The 16,176-nt window shown below is 43.2% G+C and overlaps 1 protein-coding gene across 1 annotated transcript; it reads left to right on the forward strand.

Annotated features, from left to right (window-relative positions):
* Positions 1-863: 863 nt before the first annotated feature.
* On the forward strand, positions 864-15,664 carry ubald2 (UBA-like domain containing 2). Its single transcript, XM_074696720.1, has 4 exons — positions 864-932; positions 1,017-1,157; positions 7,597-7,653; positions 13,295-15,664. The coding sequence occupies exons 2-4, from the start codon at positions 1,038-1,040 to the stop codon at positions 13,652-13,654; spliced, it is 537 nt and encodes a 178-aa protein (XP_074552821.1). The 5' UTR covers positions 864-932; positions 1,017-1,037; the 3' UTR covers positions 13,655-15,664.
* Positions 15,665-16,176: the final 512 nt, after the last annotated feature.

A 16,176-nucleotide genomic window follows, 5' to 3' on the forward strand; every position in this document is an offset into this window, starting at 1 on the left:
ATGTTTTAATGAACCTCTGCGTCAGAAAGCCTATCATTATTTAAGGGAATCATTCTGATTTTATGGATTCAGCATCTGAAGTTTCAAAAGTGATAAAAATTGGTTTAAACCTGCAGTCTGATCATATTTTTTCTGTTTTTCCTAAAAGAAGTGGAAGTGTGCATCCTTCTGTCCTTTATGTGTCAAGAATTAATGCTTGCTCTTGGACAGATGGGGGCGCCACATACCACATTATATTTGGAACATATGTGCGTTTGTTAAAGCGCAGTGAACACTTTAAAATAATCAGTGTAAATCAGCGGTGTCTTTTGTAATTTCTTATCCCTCCTTTTTTAACTAGTCATTTATTCATTTTGATGAAAAAATGAATCAACAACGTCGATATTACAGGGTATTTAAAGCTTAAGGTCTGAACTGAATGTTGTAAAAAATTATATATAAATGTAAACTATTGTTTTTATAAAATTAATCTGTTTTCAAATGTACAAAATGCAGACTTTTTTGTCAAATAAAAATCAAATAATATAAGAACATTGTGTAATAAGAACTGTTTGGATTTTTTTTTAGCTCAATGTTTACTCTTTACCTGCCAAGCGGAGCAGCCAATCAGCTCTATGAATCCACGCCTTACGTCAGCGTAACGGACATATTCTAAGCGCGTGCTCCAGTCACAGCATAACTAGGGAGGGCGGAGATGGCACCAGTCAGTTTGGTTCTATTGACTCCGCCCATTGAGAATGTGAATACATATCAAACCAAGCGCACTTGTGCTTTTAAACGCTTCTCCGTGATAGCCAATCAGAACTTCTCTAGTACTATGTGGCTCTGCAGCATCCAATCAGGAGCGCAGGCTTCTTTGTTGTTAGTGATGACATGAAAATATTGTTGTTGCTGTTGGAGGCTGCGGACGGAGACTTGGTGGTGGGAGACAGGCAGGCAGGGAGGACGGGGTCTGAAGGTTCCGAGGTTTCGATTAACCTGCGTTTAATTTGTAATTTTCCTGTTTCCGCTTCAAGGAAAGTGCTCAGACAGCGGACATGTCGGTGAATATGGACGAACTCAGACACCAAGTCATGATTAACCAGTTTGTTTTGACGGCAGGCTGCGCCGCTGATCAGGCGAAGCAGCTCCTACAAGCGGCCCACTGGCAGTTTGAGGTGAGTGTCAGCGCTGAGCATTTCCTCAGTATGCAGTAAAGACTTCTCTTTGTGTCTGATCCACTAGTCACCATGGTGGTTCAAACTTTGGATGTTGTCCCGTTAGCTCCCCGGGGACATTAGCAGAAGTGTGTTACATCCTGCCGAGCGACCATGCGCTCTGAAAGCTAACAGCAGCTAAGCTATCAGACTGAGGACGTGGTGCTCCCCTCTGAATGTCCGTTTTGTTTACATTCTCCAATGGAATCCACTGTGTCATTGCTAAGCTAATGTTGTTAGCCTAGCTGCTGGGAGGACAGAGCCAGCCGTTGTGTAGCTTTATGGCCGCTCAGGGTTGGTCTTTATGGTTTGATAGGTGTCGTTGAAAACAGAAGTTTCAGACTGACGTGGAGAGCTTATCACTGATGCCATCTTGTCTGATAACATGTTCTCCTGTGCGCTCAGCAGCCATTACTCACAGGCTGCTGCTCTGAACTCTGGCTTTGGCTTTAATCTTTTCATCTGAAGGTAAAAATTAAACCTTCCTTGTTGGACGGGTTTAAGCTAACTATAGTGCACTCCTTCAAAACAATGCAACCACACACAAATGTGTGCTTCAGTTAAACAGTAATTTAACAAAGCACCCAGATAGACATGTTTCCATATAACCACATTTTTATTCTTTAAGACACTACATGGACGTGCCCCCAATATATTTCTGATCTCTTATCCCCTATGAACAGGAGCCAGTCTGAGATCCTCTGTCAGAGCTTTGTTGGCTGTCCCAAGGTCGAAATTAAAAACTAAAGGTGACAAGGCTTCTGCTGTTAAAGCACCTCACTCTGGAGCAGACTGCCAGAGGATATCAGACAGACACAGTCTTTTCTTTTATAGTTTGAGTGCTTTTATTGCACCTCTGTTTTTATTGTCTGTTTCTGTTGCCCTGATAAAGAAAAGAAAAGTCATATACAAATAAATTCATCGTCATTCTTATTCTTATCATTTGGCAAAATTGTCTTCATCAAGGTGCAGACAGACTGCAAAGCAAAAACAAATCCTAACAATGCATACACAAAGTTTGAGCTCTGCATAGAAAAAGTAGATCACTGTGTGCTAAATGTTTTCATTTAGCTGTTAGTGTAACAGAGACACTTCCCCAGTCTGTGTTGACTTCTCTGTTATTGTTTGACTCTGGTTGTTTAACCGGAGCCAACATTAAAACATTTATAGCCCATTGTAGCTGAGGCCAGTGCAAGATTTGTGTTCTGCAGTTTGGTGTCTAACTGATCACAGCAGTTTAATAAAGACATCCTTTTCTCCAGGCAGCATGCTTTAGCTCTTTAACAACTTCATGGAACAGTAAAATATAAAGACACATTGTTTCAGATGACCTCATCTCCCTTTCAGACTGAGTTAGTAGTTGCCAGATGATCAGAAATGCAAACAGACCCCCAGTGCACTCTGGGGACTTTTTGTTGTTGTCTCTGTGTCGTTAGAGAAACAGGACCAAGCTCTAAATACAGACTGGCCTCCTCCCCCAGCATCTCTGTGTTGGTAACATATGTAGGGCCTGTTGAACAGCTGACTGACACCTGAAGGACTTGAGGCCAGAGCTTCCAGATGGTTCTGCTGCTCAGACCACTCCTCCGTCAGCTTTGATGACCAATCTGTCGGGGGTGTGCCGCCAGTTGGGCCGCAGCCGGGCCAGGTGATTCACAGGAGAGGAGGAGGCTTACCCGACGACTCTGACGCGTCTCACCTTTAAATGGCTTAATGGACTCCTGAGTGGAGTCTTCTTCAGGATGAACTCGAAGCTTTAGCGTGTCAGGAGCTGAAAGCTTTTGCCATTCAATCTGCAACTTCTGTGACTTCTGTTAAAGCCACATTCTTGCTGCGATGTTATGATTGATTGCCTTTTATAACAGAGTATAAAACAGGAGTGAATCACTAACTAACTTTGAAACCCTGGCTGTGCTCTCACATATTTTTGGCTCTACAGGGCTAATGGGTGCAAAAGTTTTGGAATTGCTCAACTGAATTTCGTCTGCCAGCTGTGGTGAAACAGGCGGTGAGGTCGTGCACTGATAACAAGAGTCAGAGTCTGAAAACATCACAGAAATTGACCTTTTTGCTATTATTCTGAAGAAATTACAGCCCCATCAGTCCCCCCCCTTAGTCATGTTGTGTCTGCTCTCCACCAAATCTCCATCATTAGCATGTTAAATGACTTTTTAAACAAAGCACAACTTGTTATGATTAAAACATCATCAGGAGTCATTTTAAAATCAAATGACTTGATCTGAATGAGAGTTTTGTTGTAACTCTCAGTGGCAAAGTATCTGCAGAGGCAGAAATAACCTTGATGATGACAAAGTTATGTAACGGTAAAGTTAAACAGAAGGCCGGAAAAATGACTTCAGAGGAGAGAAATGTTTAATCAATTATCCTAATAACCAGTTTCAGTCAAAACACTCAGTTAGTTAACCCCAAAGTCAAACAGATTGTTTTCCTGATCCCATTTCCTCTTAATTCTTTATAAGCAGAAGCTTTTCCCCCATGAACGCTTCATGTCTTACAGTTTAATCCTTACTTTCCATTTCCACCACACCCAAACACAGAAAGAGCAATGAAGAAATAAACTGGACGCTTTTAGACAATCTAAGATGTAGAAAAGCTCAACATGATGTCTCTTTTTTTGTGTGTTTTCGTTGTCACAAGACGAGGATGTAGTTTCCCCAAACACTGATGCAGACTCATGACAGACAGCATGGACAGAGTCCTGATCCTCTTCACTTTCCTTTTCAGAGCAGAGCCGTGTTCTTTAAACGCAGGCCGCCCCCTCGTCTCGTGTCACAGCTGTCAGAAATGAAAGTGAATTAATTCGGAGAAGGCAGGTAAACCTGTGCTGTTTCACTCTCAGTGTCCTCCTTTAAAGTCACACCGGATGACTTTATCTTAAGGTGATTAAAAGACGCAGGCGGCTGTGACTGGTGGTCCTCTGTAAACACATCTCTGCTGATTGTAAGCTCAGGTATTCACTCATCACTTCTGACTCATTTCTACAACAAAAGCCCCGTGATGAAATATCTGTTCTCTGGAACAGTTGTGGCAGGAAATGGTGTGTTTTTATCCGTAGTGATTTCACACAACGAGAACAGTGAAACAAAGTAGGTCAGAAACACACAGAACTGAAGTCCAGGAGCAGATTCAGGGAGGAGGATTTATTGAGCTCCTCTCACTGCGAGCTGTTCAGCTGAGCGTGTCTGCTCTGATGTGTCTGAGGTTTGTGAATACAGGGCTGTGTGGATGTGTGTGTGTGGAGAGCGTAGTAAACAGACTGTTTGTTTCAGTGTGACAGCAGTGGCCTGATTTCTCTCAGCTCTGAGGCCAGAGGCGTCTTCTGCTCTGAGCAGCGTTTCTGTTTCACACAGAAGAGTCTAAGGAGGCAGGATGCGGGGATTCAGTTAGTTAGTGCGACTGTATCTGAGGTCAGGGTTCAGAGTTTTACTATAAACTGATATCAGACGTGGAGACAGGATGACGGTGGTTTCTAGTCTCTTTGTTGACTGAGAACAAGAGAAACTCACACAAACCTCAAACGAGTTCTTGTAAGTCAAAGTGCTGTGATGGAGCTTTCTGTTCCTGTTTCACGTCCCTGATAACACAGCTGACTTTAGAGAGGTTAGTGCATTTCAATACAAGGTCTCTTATTACTTCAGTAAAGAACATCACTCTGCAACCCCTTTTTATGTTATCCCTTTTTTTCCTGTATGAATACATTTTTGTACATGTGCAATATTAGGGCTGCACCATTCACAATTATCTGGCCAATCACCAATCTTTAAAAAGTCTGACCTGCTGATACCCATTTGGGACAAAACTGATTTTTGTTTTTTATTTTTCAAAACTGACAGCATATACGTTCAATGTTCCAATCTTATTTTATTGAAAACCATTGAACAATACCTGCAAAACAATACAATCTTTATGTTTTAAAACTTTTAATTAAACTACCAATAAAGTGTCCTGAGTTTTAGGTCTCAGAGCAAAAAATAACAATGGCTGGCTGTCAGACTTTCCTGGAGGTTTACTGGATCTGTTTCATATGTAAGGATGGGTCGATCGCCGATCACCCAAAAATTAGCAAATCGGCACCAGTGGAATCCGGTGCATGTGTACTGAATATTGATGACCCTGTATTTGGGGAGGTGGAATGGGGGGGTATGTGTTTGTTGTTGTTCATGTTGTTTTCTCTGTGATAACACCATAGACTGTATAAAACATGGACGAAGTTCCCTCGACGTCACCCGTCTGTTTCTGAAACAGAAAATGAAGCACATGGGCCATAGCGGCCATATTAGTGTAGTAGTGTAGTGTAGTGGTAGTGGCAAGGGCTTTGGATACAGCCATAGCCATAGCATTTATATATCTTTAAGGCCCTCGTTGGAAAAATACCACCTTACATCTCAACCTTGCTAGAGTGCAATGCTGGTAGCTGTACAACTCACTCTACTTCCTAAAGTTCCTCGAGCTTTTTCTTTTGATGCTCCAACCTCATGGATCATCCTCCTACACTCTCTAAAAATTCATGTTCTTCCTTCTCTTTCAGAGTTCAGGACTTTGATTTCTAACCATTGTGTTTCACATTGCAACTGTTTTACCTGATTTTATTTATCTACCTTGTCACTGATGAGATTGTTTTTCACAATGTGTGTTCTGTACTTATTTAATTGTGCTGTGGTTTTCATGTGTCTGTAATCTCGACGGCATTGGAAATGAGGGAAACCTCAATGTCCTTTTGAGAATAAATAAAGGTTTGATGATGGCTCCTGTTGGTCACATGACCCTGAGCTGGTCCTCTGATTGGGAGAGCTCACGATCTTAGTATCCTCTGAATGGCTGAGTTAGAAAAAAATTCACCCCCTTACAGTGGGTGCTGATAGTAAAATCAGTGATTCAGACAGGAGACGTTTTTTGAACCAGCTGTAAATAGGTTAAATTCTGCTTTGAAAACAACTTATTTTGGTTTGGTGTGAATGTGACTATTGGTACTTTCAGAGCCAGCCTCAAGTGGACACTCGAGAAACAGCAGATTTTAGCACTTTAACATTGTCTCACATTCTTAGACCAGAGGCTGCCGCTTTGATAACACATGAAAAATAAAGACTTTGAACACTGAAATGAAGGGGAAGTCACATCCATATCCCTCGAGTACTGAGAGCTAGGTGGAGAGGAAGGATGTCTTTGCATTTTAATACCTTAGAGTCCAGTTTTAACTTTGATATGTTCCCCAGCTCAGGTTTAGCCTGCTGAGTCCAAACGTTGACAGGAAACACTGATCATACCACACAAACGTATTTTAGCTGATCTTTAGTGTGTACAAAGGAGACAAAGCAACTCTCTAATCACACTTAGAGTTGAGCAGGAAATGATCAGTGACATCAGAAAGCGATGCTCACCTCCAATCAAACATCGAGCAGCGTGGACACAGCAGCAGCTCCGCAGCTCTTTCCTGCTTTGAAATGTGTGTCACGTTGAACACATTCCTGCTCGGCCGCTGCTGTTGTCAAACAACCCGAGCGTGGGGGGAAGGAGGAGGGTGGCAGCCGAGGAGGAGGTGTGGGGAAACCACACATTCATTGAAGTGTTGTTAAGAAAGAGGCCTCGAGTGAAGGGGAAACAAAGGCTGAGCAGTAAAAGCAGCTAACACTCTGAAAGCCTCAGAGCGAGGCTGCGTTCAGCACACAAACACTTCATGACGTTCTTACGAGTTTGAAGCTGTTTCCCATGTTTTGTCTTTGTTTGAAGCAGCTGAATGTGACCTTGGTTCGCCGACAGATATCAGATATTTTAGAAATGTGGTGACCTGAGCGCGGATGCTTTGTTTGGATTATGAGAAAGACTCATCTTAGGGCTGTAGCTCTCTGTTATTGAGTTACTGCCGGTTATATCTCACACAGACAGAGAGAGACATGACGCTGACTGTTTCGGCTCACACACATGAATCACCTCCTGTCAGACTCTCAGCGTGTTTGTTTGGGCTCTGCTCTCTTATCAGCTTTTTGTTTTAGTTTCTCTGAGGTCATCCTGCGTGTTTTTCTTCCACTGGCCTTGGCTGCGTTCACAACAAAGACGAACAATACGAGATGATGTCTCATTTCCTTGTTTGTGCAGCGAGGCGACAGATTTTTGTGTCTCAGTGTGGTCTGTGAGGCTGTGATTTAACCACAGTTTGTTAAATAAAAAAAAAGTTTATCAGAATTCATCCTGTATTAGCCTGTCCGTTAGCCTGCAGGAACCCTCACACATGAGACCAGTTAACTGACCTGATCACTGAGCCTAACGGGGGAGGGTCAGTGTTTCCTCTGTGTGGTCTGACTCCTTCTCTTCTTCCTGTTTACAGTCTGAATTAATCATGATGATGATGATCTTCCTTCTCTCTTTCTCTCTTTCTCTGCAGACGGCCTTAAGCTCCTTCTTCCAGGAGGCCAACATCCCCAGCCACCACCACCAGATGGTAAGTGCATTCGGTTTCCCTTAAAGTAAAAATCTCAGCCTTGAGGCATGTCAGGCTGAGTGGAGCTGATGGGATGAATCCCTGGAGCTGGGCGGAGGGACGGCTGCACCCACTGACCTACTGGGCTGGACACAGAGTCAGACACACAGCTGGGTCAGCTCTTTCTGAAGCCTTAAAACCAGGTCCAGTTTACATACCAGGCAGTTCTTTGTTCACATGAAGCATGATCTAAATCTATCATGATAGTTTTTCACTGGTTAAAGTAACACAGTTTATTTTAAGAATTGAGGTGAAGTGTGTTTTGTTACCTGTGCTGCTTATTTAGCTTTTCACAAAAAACATCCTTTTATTTTGAAAGGATAGGAATCATGTTTTCAAGTGAATTTTAAAGTTTCAGGATCAAACAAGCAAAAAAGGAAAAAAAGATCATTGGGGTAAGGATGGGTACGTGTCACATTTGTAACAACACAGTACCAATTAGAGGTGTGTAAAAAATATTAGTACGGCAATATACCGTGATACTTTGACCTTCGATACAATATCAACGTATCAACTCTTGAAATCAATATTTCATTAAAAATGAAAATTCATATTTTAGCCGAGTTGGAAGTAAAATAAGACTTTTGCACTTCCACTGTGGTAGATGGCGCCAAGGAGCTACTACCCCGTAAGTTGCCAATAGATTGTATTATCTATCTAAACTTGATGATGTCAGTTTTTGTTGTGATTTACATATAAATGATCTGTATTTTTCTGTTCTGTGATACATTGTGACACTATCAAATTGTGACCTAAGTATTGTGATGTGTATTGTATCTAAAGGTTCTTGCTGATACTCACCCCTAGTACCAATGCTAGGTACCTGGTAATCAGCAACAGTACTCAACGGTACCAGTTTTCTATGTTTTTGGTTTGTTTATGTGGTAACAAAAAATAGTTTGTTTAATAACAAAATCTAGAAGTTTTTCAATTCTACATTATTTTCTAAATAACTTAGAATGCAACGGTTAGCGCTGCAGCCTCACAGCAAGAAAGTCACCGGTTCGACTCCCAGCTTGGGCCTTTCTGTGTGGAGTTTGCATGTTCTCCCCGTGCATGCGTGGGTTCTCTCCGGGTACTCCGGCTTCTTCCCACAGTCCAAAAACATGCTCACGAGGTTAATTGACCACTCTAAATTCCCAATTGGTGTGAGTGAGTGCGTTGTCTGTCTGTCTCTGTCAGCCCTGTGATTGGCTGGCGACCAGTCCAGGTTGTACCCCGCCTCTTGCCCAATGATAGCTTAGATAGGCTCCAGCCACCCGTACCTACAAAAATACCTAATTAGGTACCCATCCCTGATTAGGGGAAATGACCACCCCAGAAAAGGTGCAACATCATATTTTATCAGTCTTAAGAGCATCGAGGATGATTTAAGACATGAGGGGGTAAATGCGAGGGATGCAGCGATCCAGCTTTTCTGGATTCAATGCAGATACCGATACCTGGGCCTTGAGTAAGACCAATACTGATTTCAATACCAATACCAATACCAATACCAATACCAATACCAATACCAATACCAGTCTGATACCAATCTGATACCAGTGTTTATAATAACCTGCCTGCCGTACTGTGGGGTAAGGCTGGTAATGTTTTAGGTAAAAGGCAAAAAATGAGAATATGGAGTGCCTGAAGTTAATTTTATATTTCATATTATATTCATAATATTTCAACTACATAATATTTAAATGTTTACCAGCAGTTTGGTAAAAACCATGCTTCAGAATATACAGAAATTAAAATTTGATTGTAATATTTTGTACCCTGTTGTCTGGTAACACAGCAGAAAACAAAGAAAGTGCATCAGAGGTAACATTTCAAATCAAGTAGCAAAGACGGCCAGTAAAAAAAAGGCTTAGAGCCGGTTGCCTGGATTGGCACCATGGATCAACCCCTTCGATACACTGATACCTGTTACCAGGATCGGTATTGGTGCATCCCTAGTAAATGCTCCAAACAGCAGAGAACCAGTTTAGTGAACCAGGTTTTTCATGATGCTGTTCTGTTGGACTGAGCCTCTAAGCCTCCTCTCAGCAGCACGTCTCAGTCTGTAACTCACTTTCAGTCGTTCTGCTCCACAGCGGGTTTGTGCTGACATGATCGCTGCTCAATCTCTAACTGCTGCCCTGTGAGACGATAATTACAGCCTCCTGAAAGGATCCACTTCACAAAAGTAAATGAGTAATTCGTCTGTTGCTGTGCAGACTTGCGTCACTCTCACACAGAGCTGTTTGTGTCCTTGGCTCAGTTCTGCTTATGCAACGCCGTGTCTGAACCGTTGGTGTCTAAAACTCTGCAGCCAACCCTCCAACCCTCCAACCTTCCAACCTTCCAACCCGCCACGCTGCATTCCAGGATCTGTCCCATCCTGATCACGCTGCAGCGCCGTGACCATAAAAGAGTTTTTTCTTCCTCCCCTGGGTGTAAATTCCTGTCCACTCTCTCAGGAGCTTGTTGGAGCTTGAAGGAAGTGTGTGTGTAGGTGTGTGTATGTGTGTGAGTGAGGCTTTGTTATTATTTTGGGTGCAGCGTGGTGACATCATTCCCTTCAAGGTCCTGGGTGTGTGCTCATGTTTAGGAGAGCGCAGGGCCGTCCTTCCTCCCCCTCCTCCCCCCTCTGCACTCCGACTGTCCCAACATGGCTTCAGGCGTGTTCATGGAGCCGTGTTGGAGCAGAAGGAAGTCAGTGCAGCAGCAACAACACGCTCTTAATCAAATATTAACTCTCCGCTGACAACAAGTTAGTCACTGCTTCCTCCTGAGCCGCAGAGACGGAGGAGGGGAGTCTGAGAAACAGGCCAGAGGAAGTTTATCTCCGCTGAACTGTGTGTGTGTATGTGTGTGTGTGTGTGTGTGTGTGTGTGTGTGTGAGTGTGTGGGGGGAGGGCTCTGGAGAGTTGAGCTGTGTTTGTGTTATGAAAGCAGAGGAAGCTGCACAATAAAGAGCGTTTACAGCCTGATGTAGAGTGTGTGTAGGTCCTGTCCACGCAGAGCGGCTCAGTGTTGTTAGGGTGAGATGATCCGCTCAGATCGGAGATGTTCAGACCGGCTCTGAGTTCAACCTCGAGACCACACGATAAACACTGTGCTGATCTATAAAGATAAAAGATAAAAATATGAAGCAAGAAGTCGAGACATTATCATAACCAGTGAAGTTGCCCCCTGCTGGACATTGATGGCATTACAAGTTTAAGGTGCAGACTTTAAAAAAAAAGGAGTCTTAAAGAAAAATAATGTGAGTGAAAAAATGTCAACAGACAGAATCTGATGGCGCTGTTTGTTGTGATTCAGGTGACCATGAGTAGGAACCAGTTGTGTGACATGTTAGGAGCCCACGCATGAGGGTCAGGAGTGTACCTGTGTGTAGAGTACACATCGTTCTTTCTCATGAGAGCTGTTATTGTTTTTAACGAAGGCAGAGAGGGTGACAAAGTGCCGGCACTCCCTGCTGAGCAACCTCTTAGACCTGATCTGAGACCTGCTGTAAAACTCTCTGGACCCTCGTTTCAAATAAAGGCGACCTTAAAAAAAGACTGAACTTTATTCAGACTGTACGCTTTAGGATGTTTGAAGCCAACATCCTTGTCTGTTTGACCATCAGCCTGCCACTGTTCAAAACAATCAGCAGCTAATCGCTGACAGGCCGTCAATATGTAAGTATGAAGGTCGACCCGTGTGACAAGCTCTAGAAATTTGGGTCCAAACAAACATGTGACACCTGTGTGTGTGTGTGTGTTTGCTCTAAATAAACCGATCCTCACACTGCACAGCTGAGAGGACAACCCCCTCTTCTCTATTCCTGGGTGATACCTGATCTGTGTGTGTGTGTCCTCATTGAGGATTTGGCATTTAAAAAGAAGTCCCAGCTTCAGTCTGACACAGAGGAACCCCTCACACTGCAAAAAGTGAAATCTTATCAAGTGTTTTTGTCATATTTTAAGTACAAATTGTCCTATTATACCCAATATGAGCCAGATTCAACTTATCAGCGGAGAAAAAAAAATCTTGTTTCAAGTTATTTTAAGACAAAAGTGAAGTCTGAATTGCTTGTAACAAGTAAAAAAATAATCTGCCAATGGAACAAGAAAAATTTGCAGAAAAATTTTGTTGAAACTAGAATAATGTCTTAATAAAAGTGACTTGTAATTTGAAATAAGACATTTTCTGGACTGGTCAGGTGAATGTGGCTCATATCAAGTCTAAAAAAAACATTCTGTACTGAAAATAAGACAAAAACACTTAATTAGATTTCATTTTTTGCAGTGCAGAGATCAGACTTTAATGTTGTGAAACTTCTGGTTTCTAAATTCATCAGATGAATGATCTGAGCTCACATCAGTAAACACAGCCAAGCTCTGAAACCAAACACAGCTCGTCTGAGTCTCCGAGCTGCCTTAGTTTTGCCGACATGTTTGCACTGATACAGACTTGTTTTGAAATGTGAGACCTGGTTACCTTAGAGGATCCTTTAGCCTGAACTTTGTTCCTGGAAGTGTGAGGAAAACATGAAAACAGCTCTTAGAGTCCAGCCTCTGCAGATAAAACTGATCCACATCAGACACACAGCTCCGTCTGACTGCACACACTCCATAGGGATGAGTACCTTTCACATTTGAAACCATACCCGGTACCTGGCAATCGGTACTGGTACTCAGCGGTACCAATTTTCGGTACTTTATGTTATGTGGTAAAAAAATATCCATTCATTTATTTAATTTATTTTCAGTTAAACATATTTATTCTTCAATATATAAACTTGCAATGCTGTGTTCATGTCCATCATGGAAAATCGTCTACTCTTCCACTACCTCACAGTCACAAGGATGTGTTTAGGTACCTAAACATGGGACCGTTTGATTTTGCGTGAATTGGTACCTGGTACTTTCGACAGAATTCGGTCAGTACCTATAAAAGTACCTAATTCGGTACCCATCCCTAACATCCATTTCTACCTACACCGGCTCTGCTTCTGGCTTCTGATTGGTCGGTGAGAAGTGATGTAGAGTTGTGCGATTTGTGCTGCAAAAAGCAGCTGATGGTGAGGCCTTGGATGGAAGGGGTGGCAGAAAAAAATCAAATTAGGAAATGTCAGGGTTTTTGTTTGACAATATCAAAAGCTGGAACCTTTGTCAAAAAAAAATGTTTTTTTTTCTTTTCCAAATTTGAATTCTTAATTTAAGTCATTGTTTATAAACTGGATTGAAAAAATATTACCACTTTTCTCCAGCAGAGGGTGGATGTACATTTTATATGACTCCTGATATAGTCTATATTATCATCATTTAACTTTTTCACATTGTTTGGTGTTGAAAATGCCAACCAAGAATTGCAAAATTGTAAATATGAAAGAATCACAATTTACATCAAATGGGCACCCCAATGACCATAGTCGAATCGAATCACGAGAACAGCATTTCTTCCCAGCCTTGTTGGATAGTTTCCCAGAATGCTGGACTGCTTTGGTTCTGTTCCTGTAGAAACCTGTCCCCTTAAAACCAGATCTCACTCCCTGTGTTCAGGGTGGAGGCCGTGTTTGCTCGCAGGTTGTTCCTGGCGGTGAAATGGTGTTTCTTCACTAACCTCTCTCCTTTTCATCTCTCAGATGTGTACTCCCAGAAACACACCGGCCACCCCGCCCAACTTCCCAGACGCCATCACCATGTTCTCCAAGCTGCGGGCGTCAGAGTGCGGCTCCAGCGCCAGCAGCGGCCCTTCCCAGGTGTCCATGGCCAGCTCCCCGCCGACCCCTTCCTCTGCGTCAGGTTTCAGCTCCTTCTGGGCCTCCTCGCCGCCCAGCCACCAGCCGGCCTGGCTGCCCCCGTCGTCGCCCACAGGCCACCACATGCACCACCACCATTACCACCACCACCACATGCAACAGACTCCCATGTGGCCCCCAGTCTCTCAGCCCAGCGGCTCCCAGCAGCCCCCTGTTGTGTCAGCGCTCCACGGCCAGAGATGAGACAGAGCTGAGCTGAAGGGGGGCGGGCGGCAGGGAGGGAGGCTGGTTCATGTTCAGCCAAACGGGGTAAGAAGTCTGGGGAGGGGGGGTCAAATGTGGACAGGAGGAGACGGGAAAGGACAAAAACACTTCTGTTCTCCTCTCGGGTTTTTCTAAAGCCAAGTCGAGCAGTTTGGACTCTTTTCCTCTGCGCCTTCATCATCACGTCAAACACAGACGCTTTCTATCCTCATGGATGCAAACACAGAGCCCACAGACAGAGCCCACAGAGGAGAGGAGCCATGTTACCTGCTGGACTGCTTTATTTTGATCCAGTCTTCTTTCACAGAGTCCAGGAATAATCTGGCAGGGATTAACCAACAGATACACAGACGTTTGGGATGAAACTGCTCAGAGAGAAAGAAAGAAAGGTTTTGTGTTTGTGTTGGACTGTGAATGTGAACAGTTTGAGGAGGAGAAGGAGAGAAGTTGTAGCCATAAACCAGAGTTTAAACTCCAGATGATCAGACCAGGATCGACTTTAGAAAACATGCACAGGGTCTGTGAACGCTCCCAGCTGATCTCAGGAGGTTTCCACAGTCTCTAAAGAAATACGACATAATGTTCGACATCTGTTCACATGATGTCAGAATACACAGATCACTTCTCAGAGTCTGTAAAAACCCTGAGACCAGCAGGAGGTTTTCATGTACAGAAATATCCTGAGAGCACAAACTGGTCTGAGCTGGACGGTTAGAGGAGTCGAGACACGAAGGGGGGAGGGTGGTGTTTGTGATCCTGATGGTGGCTCTGATGCTTTTCACTCACTGCCTCAGCAGCAGCAGGAGCAGGTTTTCATGGTCCCGACGGCTCCAGCTCAGAGCCCGCGAGTGTTTCTGATCAGACAGATCCAAACCATGACAACACGCCAACTCGCCAACTCAGTGATTTTCCACACAACCTGTCAGACACTCAACCACTCCTACCTCTGTGTGTCTGAATGTAACTCTGCTGCACACACACACTCACACAAACACAGGGGATCTAGACTCCAAGTGATTGTTTGAATCCACAAAGAAAGAAAAACCTTGATGTCATCTTCTCACAGGAACTCACAAGTAGGTTAGTTTACACTTCATCAGTGGGAGGAGAAGAGAAAGGTTGTTCTTTGCAGACAATCAAAGTGTCCCCTCTGGTTTTTCTGTCCTGCACTTTCTTCTCACGCCTGCTCACTTTGAACGCAGGGTTTGGACTCGGGGAGGTCAGGCTTCACTGTCACAGAGGTTTTTTTTTTTTTATTTCTCTTTAAAGACCTTCTTCATAAAGGAAAAATCTGCCCTGAATAACGAGACGTGGGTCATTCTCTTGCTCTGAGCAGCCACACCTTAGGTTTTCAGCTGCAGGTTGTTTCTACACGTTTTAAGCTTTCTGAACACAAAGACAGCTGCAGACTTTATGTTGAATTCTGGAGTTTGCTTTAATGAATCATCATCACAATCCATCGGCTCCACCTTCAAAGCTGGAGCTGGATTCTTCTAGTCCCTGTTAGATCTGTAAACCACAAGAAAACAGACAAAAACTCATCACTTCCTGTCACATTAACGACACCAAACTCTCCTTTTATGATCATGTTAAAGAAGTGTTAGAGACAGTCACTTCTCGTAGCGTCGTCTCGTGAGGGTGGATTTTTCCTTTGACTCAGACACTGGAGCGGTCTGTGGACGGGATGATGTTTGAATGAACAGATTAATAAATGTTGATTAATGTTGGATCTGTTTCCTGCTGTGGACTCTTTTCTCTGGAAGTAGACTGAAGACGACCATCCCTGAGGATTTGACAGACTGGGCAATGTCTTTTTTTATTTTTCTCATTCAACAGGTTTTGTTTTGCTCTTACCAGGTGGTGTTTCTTTTTTTCACTGCTCTGCTCTTTTATAGAGACTTCTCTTTGTACTTTGTGTTCATTTCCTCTGTTGAAATTTGTATTTATATGTTTAATAAAACATTGTATGAACTGCTGCTGCTGCTGCTGCTGTTGTTTTGGGAGGGATTGAAAAAGTTCACAAACTGAAAGTTTTTGCATCAGTGAGGCTGAAGCTGGAGGAAGGATGTGGTTGGAGCAGAATGCTTAAGTGAGCGTCTGTTTCTCATCAAACTGCACGTTCCTCAAATGGAGAACGACAGGCTGAAAGAGAAACTTTGGACTTAGTTTCAGGGACTAATTAAAGGATGAGCTGCAGCTAAAAACAGACACAGAGCAGGACTCAATATCCCGCAGTAGAAAAAAATCTAATCTGTGTTTTAACTAGAGATAGACTGATATGTTTTTTCAGGGCTGATTCTGGCACTTAGAAGTTAAGGAAGCTGATAACTGATATTTGGAGCCGATATTCATTTGCAGTAAGTGATGATATTGGTTTTAAAATTTTGAACAATACAAACTTCAACATTTAACTTTGTTCATCAAGCAGCTCTCAGACTCAGCAACATGTCTTGGGCCTTGTACACACGTAGCTGGGTATTATGAAAAACAAATATCCCCCT

The sequence above is a fragment of the Halichoeres trimaculatus genome, unplaced genomic scaffold, assembly GCF_033239565.1.
Source record: "Halichoeres trimaculatus isolate MK-OKI-2021-1 unplaced genomic scaffold, fHalTri1.1 fHalTri1_scaffold_20, whole genome shotgun sequence".
Lineage (NCBI taxonomy): Eukaryota > Metazoa > Chordata > Actinopteri > Labriformes > Labridae > Halichoeres > Halichoeres trimaculatus.